General features: G+C 35.0%; 2 protein-coding genes, 2 long non-coding RNA genes and 2 pseudogenes across 4 annotated transcripts; 4 read left to right on the forward strand and 2 right to left on the reverse strand.

The window, feature by feature from the left end:
* Positions 1 to 4388: 4388 nt before the first annotated feature.
* LOC107905300 (thylakoid lumenal 17.4 kDa protein, chloroplastic-like) lies at positions 4389 to 6389 on the reverse strand (annotated as a pseudogene).
* LOC121214044 (uncharacterized) lies at positions 4720 to 5036 on the forward strand. Its single transcript, XR_005909654.1, has 2 exons — positions 4720 to 4825; positions 4998 to 5036. It is a non-coding gene; the product is annotated as an uncharacterized lncRNA (long non-coding RNA).
* LOC121214043 (uncharacterized) lies at positions 5278 to 5688 on the forward strand. The gene is made up of 2 exons (XR_005909653.1): positions 5278 to 5416; positions 5490 to 5688. It is a non-coding gene; the product is annotated as an uncharacterized lncRNA (long non-coding RNA).
* Positions 6390 to 9477: 3088 nt separating the features above from the next.
* Positions 9478 to 10929, forward strand: LOC107905297 (aquaporin PIP2-2-like; annotated as a pseudogene).
* Positions 10930 to 18020: 7091 nt separating this feature from the next.
* Positions 18021 to 19460, forward strand: LOC107905296 (aquaporin PIP2-2). Its single transcript, XM_016831926.2, has 4 exons — positions 18021 to 18412; positions 18503 to 18798; positions 18884 to 19024; positions 19123 to 19460. The coding sequence occupies exons 1-4, from the start codon at positions 18112 to 18114 to the stop codon at positions 19240 to 19242; spliced, it is 858 nt and encodes a 285-aa protein (XP_016687415.1). The 5' UTR covers positions 18021 to 18111; the 3' UTR covers positions 19243 to 19460.
* Positions 19461 to 19777: 317 nt separating this feature from the next.
* On the reverse strand, positions 19778 to 21817 carry LOC107905295 (uncharacterized). Its single transcript, XM_016831925.2, has one exon. The coding sequence runs from the start codon at positions 21358 to 21360 to the stop codon at positions 20008 to 20010; it is 1353 nt and encodes a 450-aa protein (XP_016687414.1). The 5' UTR covers positions 21361 to 21817; the 3' UTR covers positions 19778 to 20007.
* Positions 21818 to 22084: the final 267 nt, after the last annotated feature.

The raw sequence follows: 22084 nt of genomic DNA on the forward strand, positions 1-22084 counted from the left end.
TGCAAAAAGGCATTATGTTCATCTATCTGATGTAACTCTCAATTTTTCAAAGCTGCAATAGCTAATAAAGCATGAACAGTTACCATTTTCGTCGTAAGTGCAAAAGTTTCGTTATAGTCAATACCTTCTACCTAGTGATTACCAAAAACAACAAGACGAGTTTTAAGTCTCTCAATACTTCAATCGGAGTTATATTTAATCTTGTACACCCACTTACTACCTAGAGCTTTCTTTATGAGAAAAAGTGTCTCCATAGACCAAGTGTCATTATCCTCCACAGCACAAATCTCTTTTTGCATAGCATCACGCCATCCTGCATCCTTTACAGCCTTTTAAAAATACTATGGCTCGACCCCTACAATAACAACTGTAAAAAAATATCGGTGTTTTACAGTAAATTTGTTACAATCAACATAATGCGCTATAGGAAATGGAGTACCTAAGAAGGCTTTGAAACAAGTGAAACAGGAGATAGACTTTTCTTTACAGCGGTATGAGTGACAAAATCCCGAAGCTTCACTGAGGGAAATGTCTCCTTATGCCCTCATTTCAATTCAGGTGCACCATTACCTAAAGCTCTTTGTACCATCGTATCATTAATGGAAGAAGATGACACCACAGGTGGTGAACTCACAAGCTGCAGAGTGATAAGCAGAGGAACTATCGTGGGCTGTGACACGTTTGACTCACCAAAATTTGTATCAAAAATTGTGTCTGCACTCCCATATGTCAGAGCAACATGGTCGGGTTCAATGGTCGCAACATTCACATCCAAATACAGAAAAATATCCTAAAAAAGTTTCACATTACGGGACACAAAAGTGGTGAATGAGTATGATTGATAAGATGATAAGCCACAGAAACACACTCCCCTAAAAAATATAGGCAGATTTCTTTGAAAATGCAAAGCACGAGCCACATTTAAAATATGTTGATGTTTCCTCTCCACTCTCCCATTTTGTTGAGAAGTACCAACATAAGAAAATAATCTGGAAACAATTAAATTCTGTCTCATTATCACTTTTAACAAACTTCCTTTATTGAGAAAATTGACGATTAATCATAGCAATAAATGACACGAAAATCTTGAAAACCTCTTTCTTATTAACCAATAGATATACCCAAACAGCATGGGAGAAATCATCAACCAATGTCAAAAAATGAAGGGATTCACAAGATGAAGGAGTATCATAAAAACCCTATAAATCACAATGAATTAACTCAAAAATTTCTCATAATAAAAGTGGAAAGTTATTTCTAGTTTGCTTAGCACGATGACAAATTTCGCAAGCTTTGCTCAAATGATATCTAGAGTTACTACCATAAGAAAGTAACTTCACTACTTTCTCGGAAGGATGACCTAATCTTCTATGCCAAAGTTCCAAAGGGATGGAGCTTCAATCGAAACTGCTTTAGCCGTCGATGCTTGCCAGAAGTAGTAAAGTTCATCTCGCCTCTCACTCACTCCAATTAGCTCCCTCAAATGAAGGTCCCGAATAGCACATATGCTAGTAGAAAATTGGACAAAATAGTTCACATCATCATTCAACTGTGAAATCAAAATTAAATTGCAGTTTAGTTTAGGAACATAAAAAACATGTTTTAAGTGAATTTTGCTTGTCAATTTAACCATTTCTTCTTGGGTAGCTACCATTGTTTGGCCATCAGGGAGTCCTATGGAACATGCTACAACTTCTCTAACATTCGTCAAACACATAAGATCACTTGTAACATGATTTAAACACCCCATATCAATAATCCAATTGTTTTTGGACTTACCATTCAACTGATTGATAGTAGATTGTGTATTACCAAACACCGTCAGAAGAGACTACCATTGCTCAGCAGTAAAATCAGGAAGTAAAGGAGAGTTAGGTTCAATTTTAGGTGGTGGTGGAGAAGTAGAAACATCGCCAACCATTGAGAATGATGAAAAAAATTTTGTGTTAAACACCGAGCTCAGATACCATGACAAGAATAGGGTAATCCCTTTCAATATTATTGATAGACCTCAAGAGTATACATAATATTTCTACAGCAGTAGTCACGTAAGAATAGGAAAGATATATAATATATTCCTAAATATATGCCTAAAAGATATACAATAATATATAATATATTTAAAGGAAAAAAAACTGCTTTTGTTTGAAGGTGAAGCTAGAAAAAGATTTTAGGGCGGAATTAAGTTATATATTTTGATGAGAGTTAAAATGTATTTTTTTAAATGATTAAATTAAAATTTTATCATTTTGGGGGTCAAAATATAAATTTATTATTATTAATTTATAATTTTATATATTTTAAAAACAAAAATATACTTTTCCATTTAAAGGGATCAAAGCTCTATTTTCAATACTTAACTCGAGTTTAATTTTTTTAAAAAAAATTTTAATCTAGAAATGCAAGAGACACAATTAGAAAAGACACGAAAGAAAGTTTGCTTAAGATTGTGATTGAAAGGCCTTTTTATCAACATCCATGCTTGAATCTTGGAGGTTAACTGTGTTTTCTTCTTTCTTTTGAAACATTGTATGAAATTTTCACATGGAAAAGAGTTCCATCAATTTTGTAACATCTATTTTTACCATATTTAAAATTAAAACTAATTGCGAAATGATTATTTATCCCAATATGAATTTAAAAATAAGTGTCAATTGAGTCGTAACATAGTATTGTTATCTAACAAAAACTAATGAGTTTGAGATATTTATTTCATCGAACTTCTCTTTGAGACAAGATCCAAATCTTTATGTTTTTTGTGTGAATCAAAATTTATCCGATAAAAAATTTCACTACTTTTGCATTGTTATATTTACGATTGACGTTCATTGGGGTTTTAGTCGATGACTCCCTTGTCATCTGGTCACCAACTTTCTTAACCTTTCGACACTAGATAGGCGTTAGCCTCTGTATATGGTCTTATAACTTTACGTAAATATCCGATTTAAGAGATAGAAAGATTTATGAGTACACGAGTGGTAGGATAAAGGAAAAAAAAAAGGAGAGAAGACTAACAACCATTTTCTCTTCTTTTCTTTTTTTTTTCAGTTCTTTGTTATAATAATTTGTTATTCTTTTTTTTTAACCATTAATTAAAATTTCATTTTTAATCTCTTCGTTAAAAGCCTTTTTTTAAAAAATTATTAAAAATATATATTAATGAAAATAAATAAATAATACCATGTTACTAGCCGTTACTATCCTGTACAGTGAGCGCACATGACAAAATATCAGAAGCAAACAACCGACCAAAGTTTAATGACCAATCAAACAACAGCTATAATCATACGGTTTCTCCCTGAAAATATTGTATGTCTGACACGTGGCAAATCATACGCCAGGTAAATTTTGCTTAGAATGTAATACCAATTATATGTGGCAGCTGTGTGGGGACTAAATACAACGTGGCATGACAAGAGTAGTTGAACCAATCACCGCGGGTGCTGCTTGGTGGAACTGCCGTGGAAATGACAGTGATGGGTGTTGAAATTAAACACCGACTTAGGGTGAGTTTGGATGAGCGGTGTGTTTACCTCCGGTGAGGTTAAAAAAAGTGGTGGCGGTGAGATTAGTTACTGTAGCAGTGAGATTGGATACTGTAGCGGTGAGATTAAAAACAATGATGGAGTGTGTATTTGGATTCAAACGCAGCTGTAGCGGTGAGATGAGAATAAAAAATGACTATTAAGGACATCAGATTAGAACTGATATATAATATAATTTTTTAAAATTATTAAAATATGTGAATTTATAAATTCATTTAATAGAATATTAAAATGTATCTTCTAATATTTTAATGAATTATATAATTAATTTAGATTATTTATTAGATAAACGCACCGCCTATCCAAAAGGAGCCTATGCAGTTAACGCCAATAATGTCTTAATCGACTTGTTTATTTTAGATGGCTTTTAATCCATTTTCTCAAAATTTCCTAAGATGCAAGTATAAATTGCTATATTTGCTATAGTTTATATAGGTATAAATTTCAAATTTATACACGAATTTTGATCCAATGTGCAATTTAATACATAAACTTTGATTCAATATAATTAAATATATTTTTTATAATTTATAATGTATTTATTTTTTAAATATAGTTTTAAATTTTTAAATTTAAAATTTTAATTAATTATTGGTATTATATCCACGTACATGCCCCATCAACAAAAGTAAATTTTTCTATCAATTTTGAGATTTTACCAAATAATGCAAGTTTAAGGGAGTAAAAAAGAAAAATAGAAATTTTCTTTTAAATAGCCATTGTGCCTTTAAATAATAAAGCAAACTTTCAAATCAGACCTCAGCCTGAGCGCTGATTGACCCAAATTCTTTTCCACAAATTTTTGATCTGTTTCATTTGCGGCCCAAAGTAAATAAAAGACGCAGCAAAACCAGAAATAACTGTTTTCCAGTACCATTTTTAATCTCAACATGAAAATTAAAAAAGAAAAAGAAAGTAAGAACATAGAATATATATGTGTATATAAATCAGTCATCGGCAACCCAACTCAACTCTTCCTTCAGCACGGATGCTTGTGTTGGTAAAAAGCTTCTGAAGATCAATGTAACCGATGATGGTATCTTCGAAAACTGCATCTTCAAGCTGCGCATTGTCGAATGTTGAACCAGATAACACTGTGTTCTTGAATATAGCTCCTTGCAGATTCGCTTTTCGGAAATTAACTCAATCCAAAACCGCATTCGAGAAGTCTGTACCTGTGTTCATTATATTTTGGATCATTTCCCATTTTTATGCTAAACTTATTCACCATGATTTCCAATACTCAACTTGGATGTGTGTTGAATACACACATGTACTCGGTACGTGTATGCTTAATTTTTTCTAAATGTTTTCATGTATTTTGAGGATCATACTCATATATCTGTATCTAAATATATACGAGTAATTGTGCCAAGTTTATCAAATAGATAATTTGCACAAAATTATAATTGTCTCAAAAACACTGAGTTACGAAAAGATGTATGATTGTAGAAAATGCAAAACATAAAGAAGATTTACCTTTGAAGCTAGCTCCAACAGCATAAGCCTTTGACATCACAGCTTCAGACATGTCTGCACCATCAAACTTAGCATCCGACATAAGTGCAGCCGCAACAGATTTCCCCTTCAGGTTCGATTTCTCGTTAGTGTAATCGCAGAAGCGTAGATCGAGCGGCTTATTGTACACACCATTTGCCTGACATATGGTGTTACCAACGAATGCACGCTCGCATCGATTCGGCTCCGTTGACAACGGAGGAAGCCTCTGCATGACAATGCTTTAGTAATTAGACATTTTTAGTAGCCTTTTGACAGTGTTAATTTGAATCGTCAGATGGATATAGGAACATTTATTCCCCAATCCCAATAGTCATCCTTACCCGAGCAAGCCAGTTACTAAATGACCTAAGGTAACTTGGATAGACAGTTTGATTGAATTAACTAGGCTAATTTACGTATGAATTCCATTATTTCTTCTTTCAGGCTAAGATACAAACAGCTACCGTGCAACAATTTATGTGTTCCTGGCAATTCTTAACCCAGAGGAGTGGTGAAGGTTTTCAACCTGATTGGCAGCAATTACAGGCGAGGCAGTGGCAACGGTGCATACAGCAAGAAGGCCACAAGCTACAGTCCTCAGTGGAGACGAGCTTTCCTCGGATTTGGGAACACGTTTGCTAGCTGCTTCGATGGAAGAAAACATATCAGCGGTAGTAATTAAAGAGAAAACACAAAGCTAAACATGGCTTCCCCCATTAAAGTTCCAGACAATAACTCAACAACATAAACCCCAAAACATGACTTGAACTGAAGACATCACGGCAATTGAGATTTACCCACATAATGGGAATTACTTTCAAGCTTGAATCCATATTCCAAACATTCAAAAAGAGGAAAAAGGAAAAAGAATTTGGAAGCAGTTTAAGAAATAAAGAAAGAAAAAAAAGCAAGGGCCATACCAGAAGAAGAACAGGTGACTCTGAGAGGTACATGGGTTGATGAAGAGGACAACCATGGCGTTTTGTTGATAATTCTGGAGAGCATAAAGAGTTATGGGAGAGTGGAGTTGAAAGGGTCACCATTTTTGAGGGTATATATATATTTTTTTGTCTCTTTGATCTCCATTTTGAGAGCTTATCCATTGACATGGTTCTAGTTGCAGCAGGGTATTTTTGTCGGTTAAAAATACCAACAGTTCAGTTGATTTCAATTGCAGCTAAAATCTCCAGTTAATTTTCAGCTGAGCAGTGTGGTGGAGATGCAATCTCACTGCACTGATTTGCTGAACCAAACAGCATAACAGTGAGATTGGTACCATTTCCTCCCCCCAACTGCACCTCACTGGCTTTTACAGCCAAACCAAAGGAAGCCTACATCTTTCCTTTATTGAATTGTAACTCCATTTAAAAAAATAAAGTAAATTACATTCTAAGTTATTAAATGATTAGTAAGTTTATGATTTGATCACTTAACTTAAATAAGTTATAAAATAGTCATTAAATTATTCAAAAAATTTTATTTAATTCATTGAGTTGTTAAATTTTTTTTAAATCTGGCTAACGAGCTCCAAGCGACAAATTGACAATCAGTACGATAGATCAATACCTATTAATGTGTAGAAGAATATACCTAAGATCCATATTGATCTAACAGTCAATGTTAGAGAACGAAGAAAAAAATTGTTTAATTTTTTATTTGCAGATTCATTGTGTTTAAAACCATTTCATAAAAAAAACAACGCAAAGTGCTTTTGATTGATACAAATAGTGCGAACAAAGAATGCTCTACATAAGCGATTTTAATAATTCAGTGATGATTTTGTAACTTTTTGAAATTAAGTGACTAAAATATTAATTTATAATAATTTAGTGACTTTAAAGCATTTTAGCCACATTATAAGTATCTGACTCATTTTTATGAGTATACATATCCATTAGTCGGTTCACCTTAGACCTGTCCATGGGCCGGGCGGCCCAGCCCGGTCCGACGGCCTGCCCCGAAATATGGGAGGGTTCGGGTAAAAATATAGGCCCGAAATATGGGCTTGGGCAAAAAAACGAGGCCCGTTTAAAAAACAGGCCGGGCCTCAGGCACCACTTTTTTGGCCCGGGCCCGGCCTGAATATAATAAATATATATTTTTTATTTTTATTTTTTAATTTTAAAATACTTTTAAAATATTTTTATTTTTATTTTTGTATTTTTAAAATAATTTTTTAATTTTTATTAAAAAATAGGTCAGGCTGGGCCGGGCTAGGGCTTATGATATTTTTCCCGGGCCGGGCCGGAGAAAAATTTCAAGCCCATATTTCGAGCCGAGCCCGAGCCTAAGATATGGGCCAAAAAAATTTTCCGGACCCGGCCCGGCCTATGGACAGGTCTAGTTCACCTTTATAGTCACGCATTTTCTCTCCTAACGTTCACCTTAAAGTCCCTATACACCATTTCATGTGATCCTAGCTGTCCTTTTACAGCCATTGGTTGGCACGCGGTCCCATCAGATAAAATACACGTGGCGAATTACTAGCCACTTATCAGCTACGGCTATGATTTACAGTTTTGTCTTCTTCTTCTTTTTCTCACTTTTCATCTAATCCAACGACCCCGAATTTTCCATATTTTTTATTTGGACTTTTTGGGAAGTTTGTGGATTTCCATCATCATTGCAAAGAAGGACAACAATATTTAATAATGATTATCTGGCCAAATAAAATGATTATGCTTTTAATTGAGAAATTAAATACATTATCCATGGTTCAATTATTATTAGAATAAAATTAAAAAGGATAAGAATGTGGAGAACTCTTTTAAATAATTATTTGACTTTAAAAAATTTAACTTAAATCATAAGTTTATAATTGTTGTCAATAACAATGTACCTTAATAAAATAATTTATTTATCTTTAATTTGTGGAGTTTCGTAAAATTGACAAGAGAGGCGAAAGTAGGGATCATTAGGCCCAGCTTAGACCTGTCCATGGGCCGGGTCGGGTTCGGGCCGGGCCCGGAAAAATTTTTGGCCCGGCCCAAAATATGGGCCTAAAATTTTGCTCAGGCCCGGCCCGGGGAAAATATCATAAGCCCAAGCCCGGCCCGGCCCATTTTTAAATAAGCATTAAAAATTTATTTTAAAAATAAAAAATAAAAAAAATATATTTTAAAAGTATTTTAAAATTAAAATAAAAAATAAAAAATATATATTTATTATATTCGGGCCGGGCCCGGGCCAAAAAAGTTGTGCCCAAGGCCCGGCCCATTTTTTAAATGGGCCTCGTTTTTTTGCCCAAGCCCATATTTCGGGCCTATATTTTTACCCGAACCCTCCCATATTTCGAGCGGGCCATCGTGCCGGGCCGGGCCGCCCGGCCCATGGACAGATCTAGCCCAGCCTCCCAAAAATTAAAAAAATTAATTTAATTCTTTAAAAATTATAAAAATATAGATTATTAAAATGATAAAATTATATTTTTAATATCATAAAAATTATAATTTAATTTCGACCCTAAATTTTTTTTTATTTCCCCCACTTTTCTTATCAACAACATTTATTTTTATTTAATTTTAAGTAAAGATCATAAGTTGAAACATGAAATAGCTTCCAGTATCTATATATATATATACACATGCAAATGTTTTAATCTAATTTGCTTGAACAATTAGATTATGGGAAAGTTGATCATGATTCAAACTTCCTCATAAAAGTATAAATATATAATTAATGAAAATTTCCTTTTCTTTTCAAGTTACAAAAATATAAACGTCCAATAATAGAATTAATCATTATAAAATATGATGGAATTGAAAATAAAAAAAAATATTGAAATCTAAAATATAAATTTAAACAAAACCTACAAAAGTTAAATCAAAAATAAAAACTAGATTCGGAACACATAATTATTATTTTATACATGGTAAATTTTGAAACAAAAGATAAAAGTATCATGAAAGTTATTGTACTAAAAGTCGAATTGTATTTTGCTTTCCAACAAAAAATGGATAAATTAGTACTTACATGTTAGATCAAAGAGCTAGGTTATTATTTTTATAAAAAAAATTATTTAGATAGAATAACCAAACAGGTTCACATAATACACGATGTGTACCTTATATTAGTGTACACAGATAAATTTTTAATAATCAAATAAAATTTTAATAAAAATACTAATGTATTATTTGATGTTATTTGTTTTTTTTTTAATAGTTTTCGAGACACTTTTACAGAAACAAAGCCAAGAATATGTGGACGGCATTATTATCATCTTTCCAAATCTAAGGGAGAGCCAGGGAATCAAAGTTCGTGAACAAACAGTCCATCCATGGTGGGGTCTAGACATTGAAACAAACCCTACTTTTTTCTCTTTTCTCTTCCTTTTTGTCATATGGGGCGGCAAAGCTATGTATTTGACACTCACTCACTCATTTAAACCCCCATATATACCCCCACACCATTTCTCAATACTTCCCATAACCACAATATTCTTCACCTATCTCTTTCACAAAGGAGAGCACAGAAAAAAGGGGCTCTTGTTCTTGTTCAAGTTATTGATCAATGGCCAAGGATGTTGAGGTTGGTGGTGAGTTCCAACCCAAGGACTACCATGATCCTCCACCAGCTCCATTTGTAGATGCCTAAGAGTTAACTCAGTGGTCTTTTTATAGGGCTATAATAGCTGAGTTCATTGCCAGCCTTTTGTTTTTATACATCACTGTGTTAACAGTGATTGGATACAAGAGCCAAGTTGATCCAGATAAGGGTGGTCAAGATTGTGATGGTGTTGGCATTCTTGGTATTGCTTGGGCCTTTGGTGGCATGATTTTCATCCTTGTTTACTGCACTGCTGGTATCTCAGGTAATAATATCTTATACACACTCCTTGTTGAACGATATGGTTAAAACTTAAAAGGGTGTTTTCTTAGCATGTTTGTTTGGTGATGTGTAGGGGGACATATCAACCCAGCAGTGACCTTTGGGCTTTTCTTGGCTCGTAAGGTATCATTGGTTCGAGCCATACTTTATATGGCTGCTCAATGTTTAGGAGCCATTTGTGGGTGTGGGTTAGTCAAGGCATTCCAAAAGAGTTATTACAACAAGTATGGTGGAGGAGCTAATAGCTTGGCTGATGGATACAGCACTGGCACTGGTTTGGCTGCTGAAATTATTGGCACATTTGTGCTTGTTTACACTGTATTCTCTGCAACTGATCCCAAAAGAAACGCAAGAGATTCTCATGTTCCTGTATGTCTCTTAATTCAATCCAACACCACACACAAGTTCATTGACAAGTATGTTTTTAGGGACTAATTTTTTCTACATTTTGAAGGTGTTGGCACCACTTCCCATTGGGTTTGCTGTGTTTATGGTTCATTTGGCAACTATTCCGATCACCGGAACCGGAATCAACCCTGCTCGTAGTTTCGGAGCTGTTGTTATGTTCAACCAGGACAAGCCATGGGATGATCATGTATGAACCATCATTTATACAATTGATTTTCTATTGTTTTCCTTTGTTTAATACGGCTCCTATTAAACATATTTTTATATCTGTTTGGAGTATTGCAGTGGGTATTCTGGGTTGGACCATTCATTGGAGCTGCCATTGCTGCAATTTATCACCAGTATATCCTCAGAGCAGGAGCTGCTAAAGCTCTTGGATCCTTCAGAAGCAGCTCAGCCATGTAAAACAAAGGGGTTGCCATTGAAGAATGGATCAAGTTTTATCTATGACTGTGAAGAGAATTTTTCAGAGCATTGAATTTGTAAATCATAATGGAAATGTGACATGCTTCTTTGTATTTGGCACTTCAATTTTTAAAGTGCCCCTAGTGTTGTCATCATCCCTGTTTTTCTTTCTGTTTTTGGCTTCGTCTTGGTGTCTGTATGTTGAAAATTTAATAGAATCTAAGCCTTTTTACTTTGCTTTAAATGATTTGAGTGTTAATTCAGCTGATGTGAACTTTATTTTTTACAAAAGAAGTAATAAAACAAAGATAAATCAGATAAAGGCAAATCTTCTTCAACTTAATCATGGTGTAATATCTAAAGCACTCTCTCTAGTGGCTGCATGTAAATATAATTTCTCACAAATTTTGTGAATGCCAATTTTACCAATCTTCTCAATTTTATCAATTCATCTGTAATTTTATTCTCTTCTTTGAACACATGTCTAAGGCAGACCATCCATAAACGTTAGAGAAGGTCCTTGACGGTACACCTCACAGCTGAAAAATACTGTTCATTTTCATTTACTTGTATCACTTCGATAGTTTCAGTACTATCTTTCTCGAATATCACCCTCTCTAAGCCTAAACTTATACTAGTTGGAGCTCCTTAAGAGCACCTCAAAGTTCCATTAAAACCACATAACAACGACCCGAACTCCCTTATGATCCCGTATTTAACCTCCTGCTACAGCAATCCCAAACAATTGACAAGCTGATGTGTACTTTATTAATCAAGAAACTAGAGACAATAGTGGTTGCTTATTCAGTATAGTGATCAAACCACAAAAGCTACATAACTTCTTCCGAACATTGCCGGATGCTGAAAACGATAACTAGTAGACGACCAGTGATATGCGGCGGCTGTGTGGGGGACTAAATACAACGTGGCATTACAACAGTGGTTGAGCTAATCAGTGCCGGTGATGGTCGGTGTGACCGCAGCGGAAATTGACAGTGATGGGTGTTGAAATTTACACTGATTAGTGGGTTCAAACTTTTTAGCCACGCCTACACCTCTCTATAGGCCAGCTTGTTGAGCGGTCAATTCAACCGAATTTTTCATTCAACTCAATTGATTTATACCATTCATCATTCAACTGATTTTTTCTAAATTATTGTACTAATAAATTTTCGGTTTAATTAACTTAACCAACAATTTTAATCTGATTCCGAAAAAATTGGATTTGGTCTATTTATGAGTATGAATTTAAATATTGTTGAATTTTTTATTCGAATATTGTTGTTTTAAATAATTTTTAGATTTAAATATTTTAATTAATATCCATTTTACTTTTTTGAATAGATTCTGGTTCTAATCTTGATATTTATTTTTTTTTCAAATTAATATCCATTATAATTGTAATTTGAATAATAATACTCATATTAAATATAAATAATAAGTAAACTTACAAATATAAAATTAAAGTTTACAACAAAATATAAATATTCAACTCGATATAATCCATATACAAAGAATTAGATTATCGCATACCCATAATTCAGATGAAAAAATTATTTAATACATTGCTAAAAATATTTTTCTAGTCTCTCTCTCGTATATTGAGTAAATTAGTTTTTCTAGAAAAATTAAAGTAATTTAATCCCTATCAATTTTGAAAGTGAGCAACTAAAAACAATTAATCACATTAATGTTTTTTTTGTCAATTGTACATATTTTTATTGGCATAATAACAAATTTAGCCCACAACATTTACACATTCTATAAATTTGGTCCTAATTTAACAAATTTAACCTGCAACATTTGCACATAATATATAAGTATTGAAGGCTAAATTTGTTATCATACCAATCAAAATTACGCACAAATTGACAGAAAATATTAACGTCATAATTAATTATCCTTAGTCGCTCACTTTTGAAATTAATAGGGATTAAATTACTTCAATTTTTCTAGAGTGACCAATTTACTCAATATCAAATTTGAGAGGGATTGGAGAGGAAATTTTACCAAAAAATAAAACAAATGTTAAGCTTTACAAATACTTTTTATCTTACTTCTGCCCATAATTCTTCTTCACCCTTAAATCGAAGAAAAAATGCATTTAAGCGCGCTCAAATCTACATCCGTCTAAATATTGTAATAGCAATTATACCAACTGAATTAAAACTCAACCAACTAAACTTTGAAACAACAAAATGATAATAAATTAAGATCACTTTATATTTTACTCGCTAATACTTCTTGCCAACTATGTTCTTGTGTCACGGGGCTAGATCTTTTGTCTCGCGGTCTGTGCGGCCATAGGTGATCCATTCGTTCCAAACTCGCCTAAGTCAGCCTTTACTCCCAAAAGTGAGGATTCCTTTAGAATTCCTCTAAGGCACCAATTTGTGTAGCAGAAGCAATTGTGCCAAAAGAAGCTACAAAAGAACAACAGAAAGTCACAAAAAGAACACACACAAAGTGTTTGAGTAAATGCTCAAAGAATTCTATTACTCTTAAGAATTCAACTTACAATGGATGAGATACAAATGAGGGGGAAGCTCTCTATTTACAGTTGAGCTACTCCAAAATCGACGGTCAAGATCAAATTACATTGACGAACAAGATTAGTCTATCCCTTGATTTTAGGGATTTACAAGATTACATCATCTCAAATCAAATCTACATTATATGATTCCCATATTTACTAAAAATAGCCTATGTTGTCATATCTTCATTATCGGGCCAACCAGACTTCAATTTAACAGGCTTCTCTAACAGTTCTTGGAATCGAGTCAGTTCCCGTGGGCTAAATGATCCACATCTAATCGATAGACCTCCATGGGGCGCATCCTTTGCCATGGTCACAAGCTTTACACTTTGGCCCTTGACATTCTCCCCCACCCATTGCGACTTATGAATGACACTGACTTGATTCACCTTGGAACTCTCTCGTTGCCCTAGCTTTTTCCCGACTTGTCTTGCGATCGGGTTGTCCCTTCCTTCGAAACCTTTGCTTTGACTTCCGTCACCTCTTAACTTGAACCGCTGCACTCGTTGGTACATCTCGTTGGCAAGAAATCTCTGCTCTAACTTGCCCTAATTTTGACTTGTTCCAATTGGAATCCATTTGATTCTTGCATCTTAGCTTCATACCGCCCATAGTCCCTCGGCCTCCTTGCTTAATAACTTTGAAAAGGCCCTTACGACCTTGCCAAGCCAACAAGTCAGAATTTAAAACACTATCAGAGTGTTTGTAATGTACCTTACTCGCGGCATTTACTCGTTTCGACTGCTTTTGCATTGCTTCTTTCCCCTTGAAGTCCGATACACAACCCACATTTTCTAAAGGTGGCGACTCCACAATCGACTTCACAGGCCTCATATCGGTCTCATGCTCCACTAACTTTTTCAAAAGGGCTTTCATAGCATTCCTTTTTATCGAGTTAATGTTCTTCTCATACGAAACATCTTAGACTAGTTGAATTGATGACACCACCTTGGTCCCAACCTTCATATCTGATACACCGGTACAAAATTTTTGATAACGGATCGGTGACAATATGAATTTGATCGGCTCATGGATACAGAACTGCCTGAATCCTGTCAAGGAAATTTAAGTCAAGCATATAATCATAATCATCTAAGTGGATTACCTCAAATTCTTCATTGTCTTTCCATTCGCCGATTTGTAGCTCCACATTTCGAACTACTCCCACAGTTGGGGCCCTCTTGAAATTTACCATCTTGATCTTCTTATTCGATTTTCTAATCGAGAGACCAAGTTTCTTCGTAGCCTTTTTCGATATGAACAAGTCTGATACTCCCGTATCAATAAGAGCACTCCGTTTCAAACTCTCAATGTTGATGTCCACAAACATCAACCCTTCTTCACCATCCCTGTTATTACAAAAGAGCACCATCGAATTGACCATTGATGTCTTTTCCTCAACTGGCTTCACTTCCTTCAGCTCATCTTTCTTTTCGATAGCTGAAATCATCGATTTCTTCAGACATTTTCGCGTCATGTGTGGTCAATGACAAGGGAAGCATTTTATCCTCTTCCTCTTATCCCTTGAGTTTTTGGATCCCCACTTCGCATCTCGTGGTTTCCCATTGTTACTTGTGCTATCGATACTATTACCATCATTGTTGTGTCCCTCTTCATCTCCCTCATGATTTTTCTCACCATTGCCCTTTCCATTGGGCTTAAACGACTCAAACTTGTCTTTCGTTGGACCAAGCTCAACAAAGGATTCTGCTTCAGCCATGGTTACAGTAAGTTCGGTGATTCCTTGCCTATGCAACTCATGTTTTTCCCACGGCTTTAACCTATCTTCGAACCAATAGAATGCTTCTTTATAGCTCAAGTTAGAGATTTGAAGCATCAGCTCACTAAATGCCCGAATATGCTCCCGAACAGTGCCTTTTTGCATAAGATGACACAACTTAGCTCGAGCCTCCTTCTCGGCATACTGTGAGTAAAATTGCTTCTTCAACTCTCTTTGGAACTCCTCCCAAGTTCCAATTGCTTACCCACCACGTTTCTCATCCGTGGACCTACGATGCCACCACAAGAGAGCAACATTAGTAAAATAGGAAGCAGTGTTTACCTTAATGGCATCATCCTCGATGCCCATCGCTCGAAAGTATTACTCCATTTCACATAAGAAGTTGTCTACATCCAATGCGAACCTTGCACTCTTGAACTTCTCTGGTTTGGGAACATCCATTACTTGTTGCTTCAGCCTCGAAGTCAACATCCTATTACTCAAAGCAGCTTTGTAAATCGTGAGCTCCCCATTTAGCTCCTCGATTTCTTTTTTCATGGCTAGCACCATATCCTCGAGAGTGTCATCCCTCTCTGCCAGCTTTTCACAGTTGAATTGACTAATCCATTCATCTTTTCCACATTGGCATCGAGAGAATCCAACACAAATTCTCTGAGTTGCTCTTCCATTGAGTCAAACCCATTTGTGCGTCCCTCGACCAACTCAAGCGTCTTCTTCATTTCCCCCACAAATTCCTCGAGATTACTCACTCGATTTTCCAAAGCTGACAGAATGTACCTCGAATGACTTACTTTTCTGGCCTTCCCACAAGTCTCCATTGGCTTATTCTAATCAATAACTTCTTTCGACATCTCAACAGTGCCTTCTCAACCAATAACTCGAATACCACTTGTCACGAGGCTAGATCTTTCGCCTCGCGATCCATGTGGCCTTAGGCGATCCGTTCGCTCCAAACTCACCTAAGTCAGCCTTTACTCCCAAAAGTGAGGATTCATTTAGAATTCATCTAAGGCACCAATTTGCATAGCAGAAGCAATTGTGTCAAAAGAAGCTACAAAAGAACAACAAAAAGTCATAGAAAGAACACACACAAAGTGTTTGAGTAAATGCTCAAATAATTCTATTACTCTTAAGAATTCAACTTACAATGGATAAGATACAAATGAGGGGGATGCTCTCAATTTATAGTTGAGCTCCCCCAAAACCGACGGTCAAGATCAAATTACATCGACAGACGAGATTAGTCTATCCCTTGATTTTAGGGATTTACAAGATTACATCATATCAAATCAAATCTACAATATATGATTCCCATATTTACTAAAAATAGCATATGTTGTCATATCTTCATTATCTGGCCAACCAGGCTTCTCTAACAATTCTTGGAATCGGGCCAATTCTCGTGGACTAAATGATCCCCATCTAATCGATAGACCTCCATGGGGCGCATCTTGTGCCATGGTCATGGGCTTTACACTTTGGCCCGTGTCACTTGTCCATATATATCCATAACCCATTTGTTGAAAGGGGGAGAAGCTAGGGGGCAACCAAGGGCCCCAAAAATGAAAATTATCATTTTAGTCATTTGAATGTTTCTAAAGTTTTAAGTTAATTGAATGGTAAAATTATATTTCGATCTCTTTATAAATTTTAAATTAAATTTTGTCATCTTCAAAAATAAAAAGTTTATAGTTTAATCCCTTGAAACTTGTAAATTTTACAGTAATACAATTGTGAATTTACATTTTTAGCTTACTCAAAAATTTATAATTCAAATTCATCCCCTCCAAAAAAAATTATGGCTTTGCCCCTATTTGTTGCTTTATTTTTTTAGTTAGGTTTTACTCCCTTAACATTCACCCTAATGCTAGCAAGAAAATTTGAGAAATTGAAAATTGACTCAAACCGAAGTTTTGAATGATTTATAAAATATAAGTTAAAAAGTTATAGTTACTCAAATTGGATTCGAACCAAATATTTATTTTTATTTTTATGATGTAAAAATAAATATTTTATATCTAAAATTAAAAATAACTTATAATTTTATATAATTTTTTAAAAATAATTAATTATTTTTCATTTAATTGAAATATTATTTTTTAGAATAATTTATTCAAAAACTTACAAAACCAAACCAATACCACCCTACCCAAATACTCAGATGACCTTAACACACCATTTCATGTGATCCTAGCTGTTCCATTTACAGCCATTGGTTGGCCCACGGTCCGACCAGATGCTATACACGTGGCGAATTATTAGCCTCTTATCAGGTATGGCTAATATTTTTCCAGTTTTGGCCTTATTCAATTTTTTTTTCTCACTTTTCGCCTAATCAACCGACCCTAGAATTTTCCATATTTTTTTAATTGCACATTTTGGGAAGTTTGTGGACTTCCATCATCATTGCAAAGAAGGACAATAATAATGATTATTGTTTTTTGTAACCACCCATCTAATTAAAAATGCATTTAATTGAGAAAATTAAATATATTATCATGATTTAATTATTATTAAATAGTCGATTGAATTTTAACTTGATTAACATGAGTATTATTGTTAGTATAGGAGAACGTGGGTTTAAGTGCGCTGAACTGCATTATCTTATTATTTTAAAGTTGGAGAGGAATTAAGATAGTTCTAAGTATTGTATAAGAAAAACAGATATAATGAGAATTTATAATAAAATTGTTAAAATGTTTAATAAAAATAACAATTTCCCCACTTTTATTATCAACTTTTATTTTTATTTTTTTAAGAACATGAAATAGCTTCCACTATGTATGTATATACACATGCAAATACATATGGAGTTTTAATCTAACTCATGCTTGAAACAATTACATCATAAGAAAGTTGATCATGATTCAAACTGTCATTATTATTATCCTTCCAAATCTAAGGGAGAGGCAAGGAATCAAAGTCCAAACAGGCATCCATGGTGGGGTCTCAGACAATGAAACAAACCCTACTTTGTCATATGGGGCGGCAAGGCTATGTATTGACACTCACTCATTCATTTGAACCCCCATATATACCCCCACTCCACTTCTCAATACTTCCCATCACCACAATATTCTTCACCTATCTCTTTCACAAAGGAGAGCACAGAAAAAAGGGGTTCTTGTTCTTGTTCAAGTTATTGATCAATGGCTAATGATGTTGAGGTTGGTAGTGAGTTCCAAGCCAAGGACTACCATGATCCTCCACCAGCTCCATTGGTAGATGCCCAAGAGTTAACTCAGTGGTCTTTTTATAGGGCTATAATAGCTGAGTTCATTGCCACCCTTTTGTTTTTATACATCACTGTGTTAACAGTGATCGGATACAAGAGCCAAGTTGATCCAGATAAGGGTGGTCAAGATTGTGATGGTGTTGGCATTCTTGGTATTGCTTGGGCCTTTGGTGGCATGATTTTCATCCTTGTTTACTGCACTGCTGGTATCTCAGGTAATAATATCTTATACACACTCCTTGTTGAACGATATGGTTAAAACTTAAAAGGGTGTTTTCTTAGCATGTTTGTTTGGTGATATGTAGGGGGACATATCAACCCAGCAGTGACCTTTGGGCTTTTCTTGGCTCGTAAGGTATCATTGGTTCGAGCCATACTTTATATGGCTGCTCAATGTTTAGGAGCCATTTGTGGGTGTGGGTTAGTCAAGGCATTCCAAAAGAGTTATTACAACAAGTATGGTGGAGGAGCTAATAGCTTGGCTGATGGATACAGCACTGGCACTGGTTTGGCTGCTGAAATTATTGGCACATTTGTGCTTGTTTACACTGTATTCTCTGCAACTGATCCCAAAAGAAACGCAAGAGATTCTCATGTTCCTGTATGTCTCTTAATTCAATCCAACACCACACACAAGTTCATTGACAAGTATGTTTTTAGGGACTAATTTTTTCTACATTTTGAAGGTGTTGGCACCACTTCCCATTGGGTTTGCTGTGTTTATGGTTCATTTGGCAACTATTCCGATCACCGGAACCGGAATCAACCCTGCTCGTAGTTTCGGAGCTGTTGTTATGTTCAACCAGGACAAGCCATGGGATGACCATGTATGAAACTTCATTTATACAATTGATTTTCTATTGTTTTCCTTGGTTTAATACGGCTCCTATTAAACATTTTTTTATATCTGTTTGGAATATTGCAGTGGATATTCTGGGTTGGACCATTCATTGGAGCTGCCATTGCTGCAATTTATCACCAGTATATCCTCAGAGCAGGAGCTGCTAAAGCTCTTGGATCCTTCAGAAGCAGCTCAGCCATGTAAAACAAAGGGGTTGCCATTGAAGAATGGATCAAGTTTTATCTATGATTGTGAAGAGAATTTTTCAGAGCATTGAATTTGGCACTTCACTTTTTAAAGTGCTCCAAGCGTTGTCAGCATCCCTGCTTACCTTTCAATTTTCTTTCTGTTTTTACCTTTTTTGGCTTTGTCTTGGTATCTGTATGTCGTTGAAAATTTTATAGAATCTATCTTTTACATTATTTAAATGAGTTCAATTCAATGTCTAACCACTTTTTTCCCTTCTGTTTAGCTTAAAAAATTCTGGATAGAAAATGGTTTGCGTGGCCTGTAAACATGTTAAATTGGTAAGAAGCATAGGCTTGTGTTAAGTGAGGTAGCTAGCTTCCCTGTAAGTGGTGTTATTATTCCTCCGGTACTGATGATACTACTTTTACAAGTTCAAACGCCGGCACCCTTTAATCGTAGTCGTAGTTCCTACTCCGACACCCTTTAATCTCTTGCTATATGCATATATGTTCAGGTTTCGTAGACATCAAAAGAAAGTACAATTAAGCCATAAGCACAAAATAAGAAGTGAATTTTAAACAACAAACCAGAGACAATAGTGGTTGCTTATTTAGTATAGTGCTCAACCACAAAAGCAACATATAAGTTCAAACAGACCACGACAACGATAACTAGCAGACGACAACAATGGCACCTGCAAGCAGGTCTAGTACATAGATGACACAAGACTCGAATAAAACAGTACCTAAAACAAGAGTCCCCGATATTTGCAATGGGTGTCTAAGCTCCCCACCATTGATGCACATAAACACCAGCTCTTCTAAGGGACTTGAAGAGACTCATACAGTCTCCTCCTTTCAGAGCTTGTCCACTTTCAGTTCGGTCCGAGCAGTGAAGAAAAAGTTCATCGATGAAGCATATGATTCCACTTTCAAACAAATCTGATAGAAGTTGTAACTCCACATCACCTGCGTTCATTTTCAGAACCACATAATCTGCATATTGGACTGTATCTTTAAACCAGAGTTGAAAGTCAAACCCTTCATCTTCAAGAAATGGATCCGAATCCCTATTAGTTGAACTCGATGTAGCTCGGTTTTCAGCAAGGCCAGGGTAATAAACAAAGTTAATACCATGTCTTTTGATATAAGATAGCATCACTGAAATATTATGATCAACGAAATAAACATCGAAAGCTTTATGATCCAAAGGATAAGATGGGAAGAACCAGCTTGAAACATTCGAGTTCATATGTTCACTGGCCCCGATATCAATATAAACCAACCGTTGCTTCGAAGATACATTAACAAACTCAGGCAAATAAGCAATGTTTTCCTCAAACTCCATTGGTTTCACTTCCATAAGAGGCTCAATATGATTCATTATAGCTTTGTTGTTTGTCATAGATGGACAATCAGCAGGGAGACGATATTGCTCAAAGTAAGTGACGTTTTCAAGTTTCTTCTCGAATACAACTAATGTCAGCTCATTCAAATGATCGACATAAACAACAATAGAAGCTTTCAATAGAGAAGAAACCGGCGTAGCCGATCTAATCAAGCTAGTAGGGTCTGAACCAGTAGGACCAATAAGTATAGCACCAATTCCACCTGGTTTAAGAACACGTTCAATCTCAAGCACAAGAAGCGCAGGGACAGATACTTTATCTAAATCCCTTGACAACACAAAATCATAAGATTTGTCTTCATAATCAAGCTCATAAATGAATTTCTTATGCTTAAGAGAGGAAAAGGGGTGTCTATAAACCCCATGAACATCAAAGAATCCCAAGTTTTTCAATGCCATGACAGCTGACATTGACCCTTCACCAACACATAGAGCTTTTGCACTGTAATTCAACATGTTCTTTCCCATTAGCTCTTTAACCACACTGGTTGTCAAGTTCCTATTTCCTCCATATTGAACCATTTTAAATGAACCCCAAGCTTTAGAGAAGAAAAAAGTGCCTGGGAATATAAATGAACTTGAATAGCCAGATTCAAGGTCAACCCCAGATATGATTTGCAGTAGAGGAACAATTGACAAAGCAGTAATCACCATTAGAGCACGTAAAAGTACACGTCTTGCTAAAGAACCATGAAAGATCATCAATTTCAAGGTCTTAAAATCCATGTTCTTGTAACAAAGATCCAATCTTTTGATATAAAATGAGAAAATTGAAAAGAAAATGTGAGCCAAAACTAAACAAGGAAACAAACTTAACGAGTACAAAACCTGGAGGAAGTGTGATTTCCACCCACGAGGAGACCCATTGACCTTTGAGCAGTTAACCAAACCTTCATTGGAACCCTTTTACTTGGCTTCATTATTTTAAACATCAACAAAAAAAAATCAATCTTTGAAACTATTCTACATTACATCTTTTGATGAATTAGGCCAATCTAAAATCTGGGTTTCGAACCAATGATTGAAACAAAGGAAAAAAAAAAGAAAAAGAAAATGGAAACTTTTTGTTGTTTTTCTTTAATGAGGTGCTTGATACTGGTATGGTTGAAACTTGAAAGTAAAGTGAAGCTGAGGCTATATGAAGCAATGAATAGAGATACAAACCTAGTAGATCTGGATCTGTATTTTTGTCAAATTTTACTATTAGTCCTCTAATATGTTAAGTTGGGAATTTAGTCTTTATATTTTTTATTTATCAATTTTAGTCCCTATATTTTTAGGATTTTAAAATTTTAATATTGATTTAAACGGTAGTAGTTAAATTCATTTTGTTAAATCTTACAATTAGTGTTGTATTATTTAAAAGTTGTAGATTTAGTTCTCCACTTGAATCATTCTTAGTCCTTATATTTTTTTTTAATTTGAAATTTTAATCTTTATGTAAAACGAT

Source organism: Gossypium hirsutum, chromosome D01 (genome assembly GCF_007990345.1).
Source record: "Gossypium hirsutum isolate 1008001.06 chromosome D01, Gossypium_hirsutum_v2.1, whole genome shotgun sequence".
Classification (NCBI taxonomy): domain Eukaryota; kingdom Viridiplantae; phylum Streptophyta; class Magnoliopsida; order Malvales; family Malvaceae; genus Gossypium; species Gossypium hirsutum.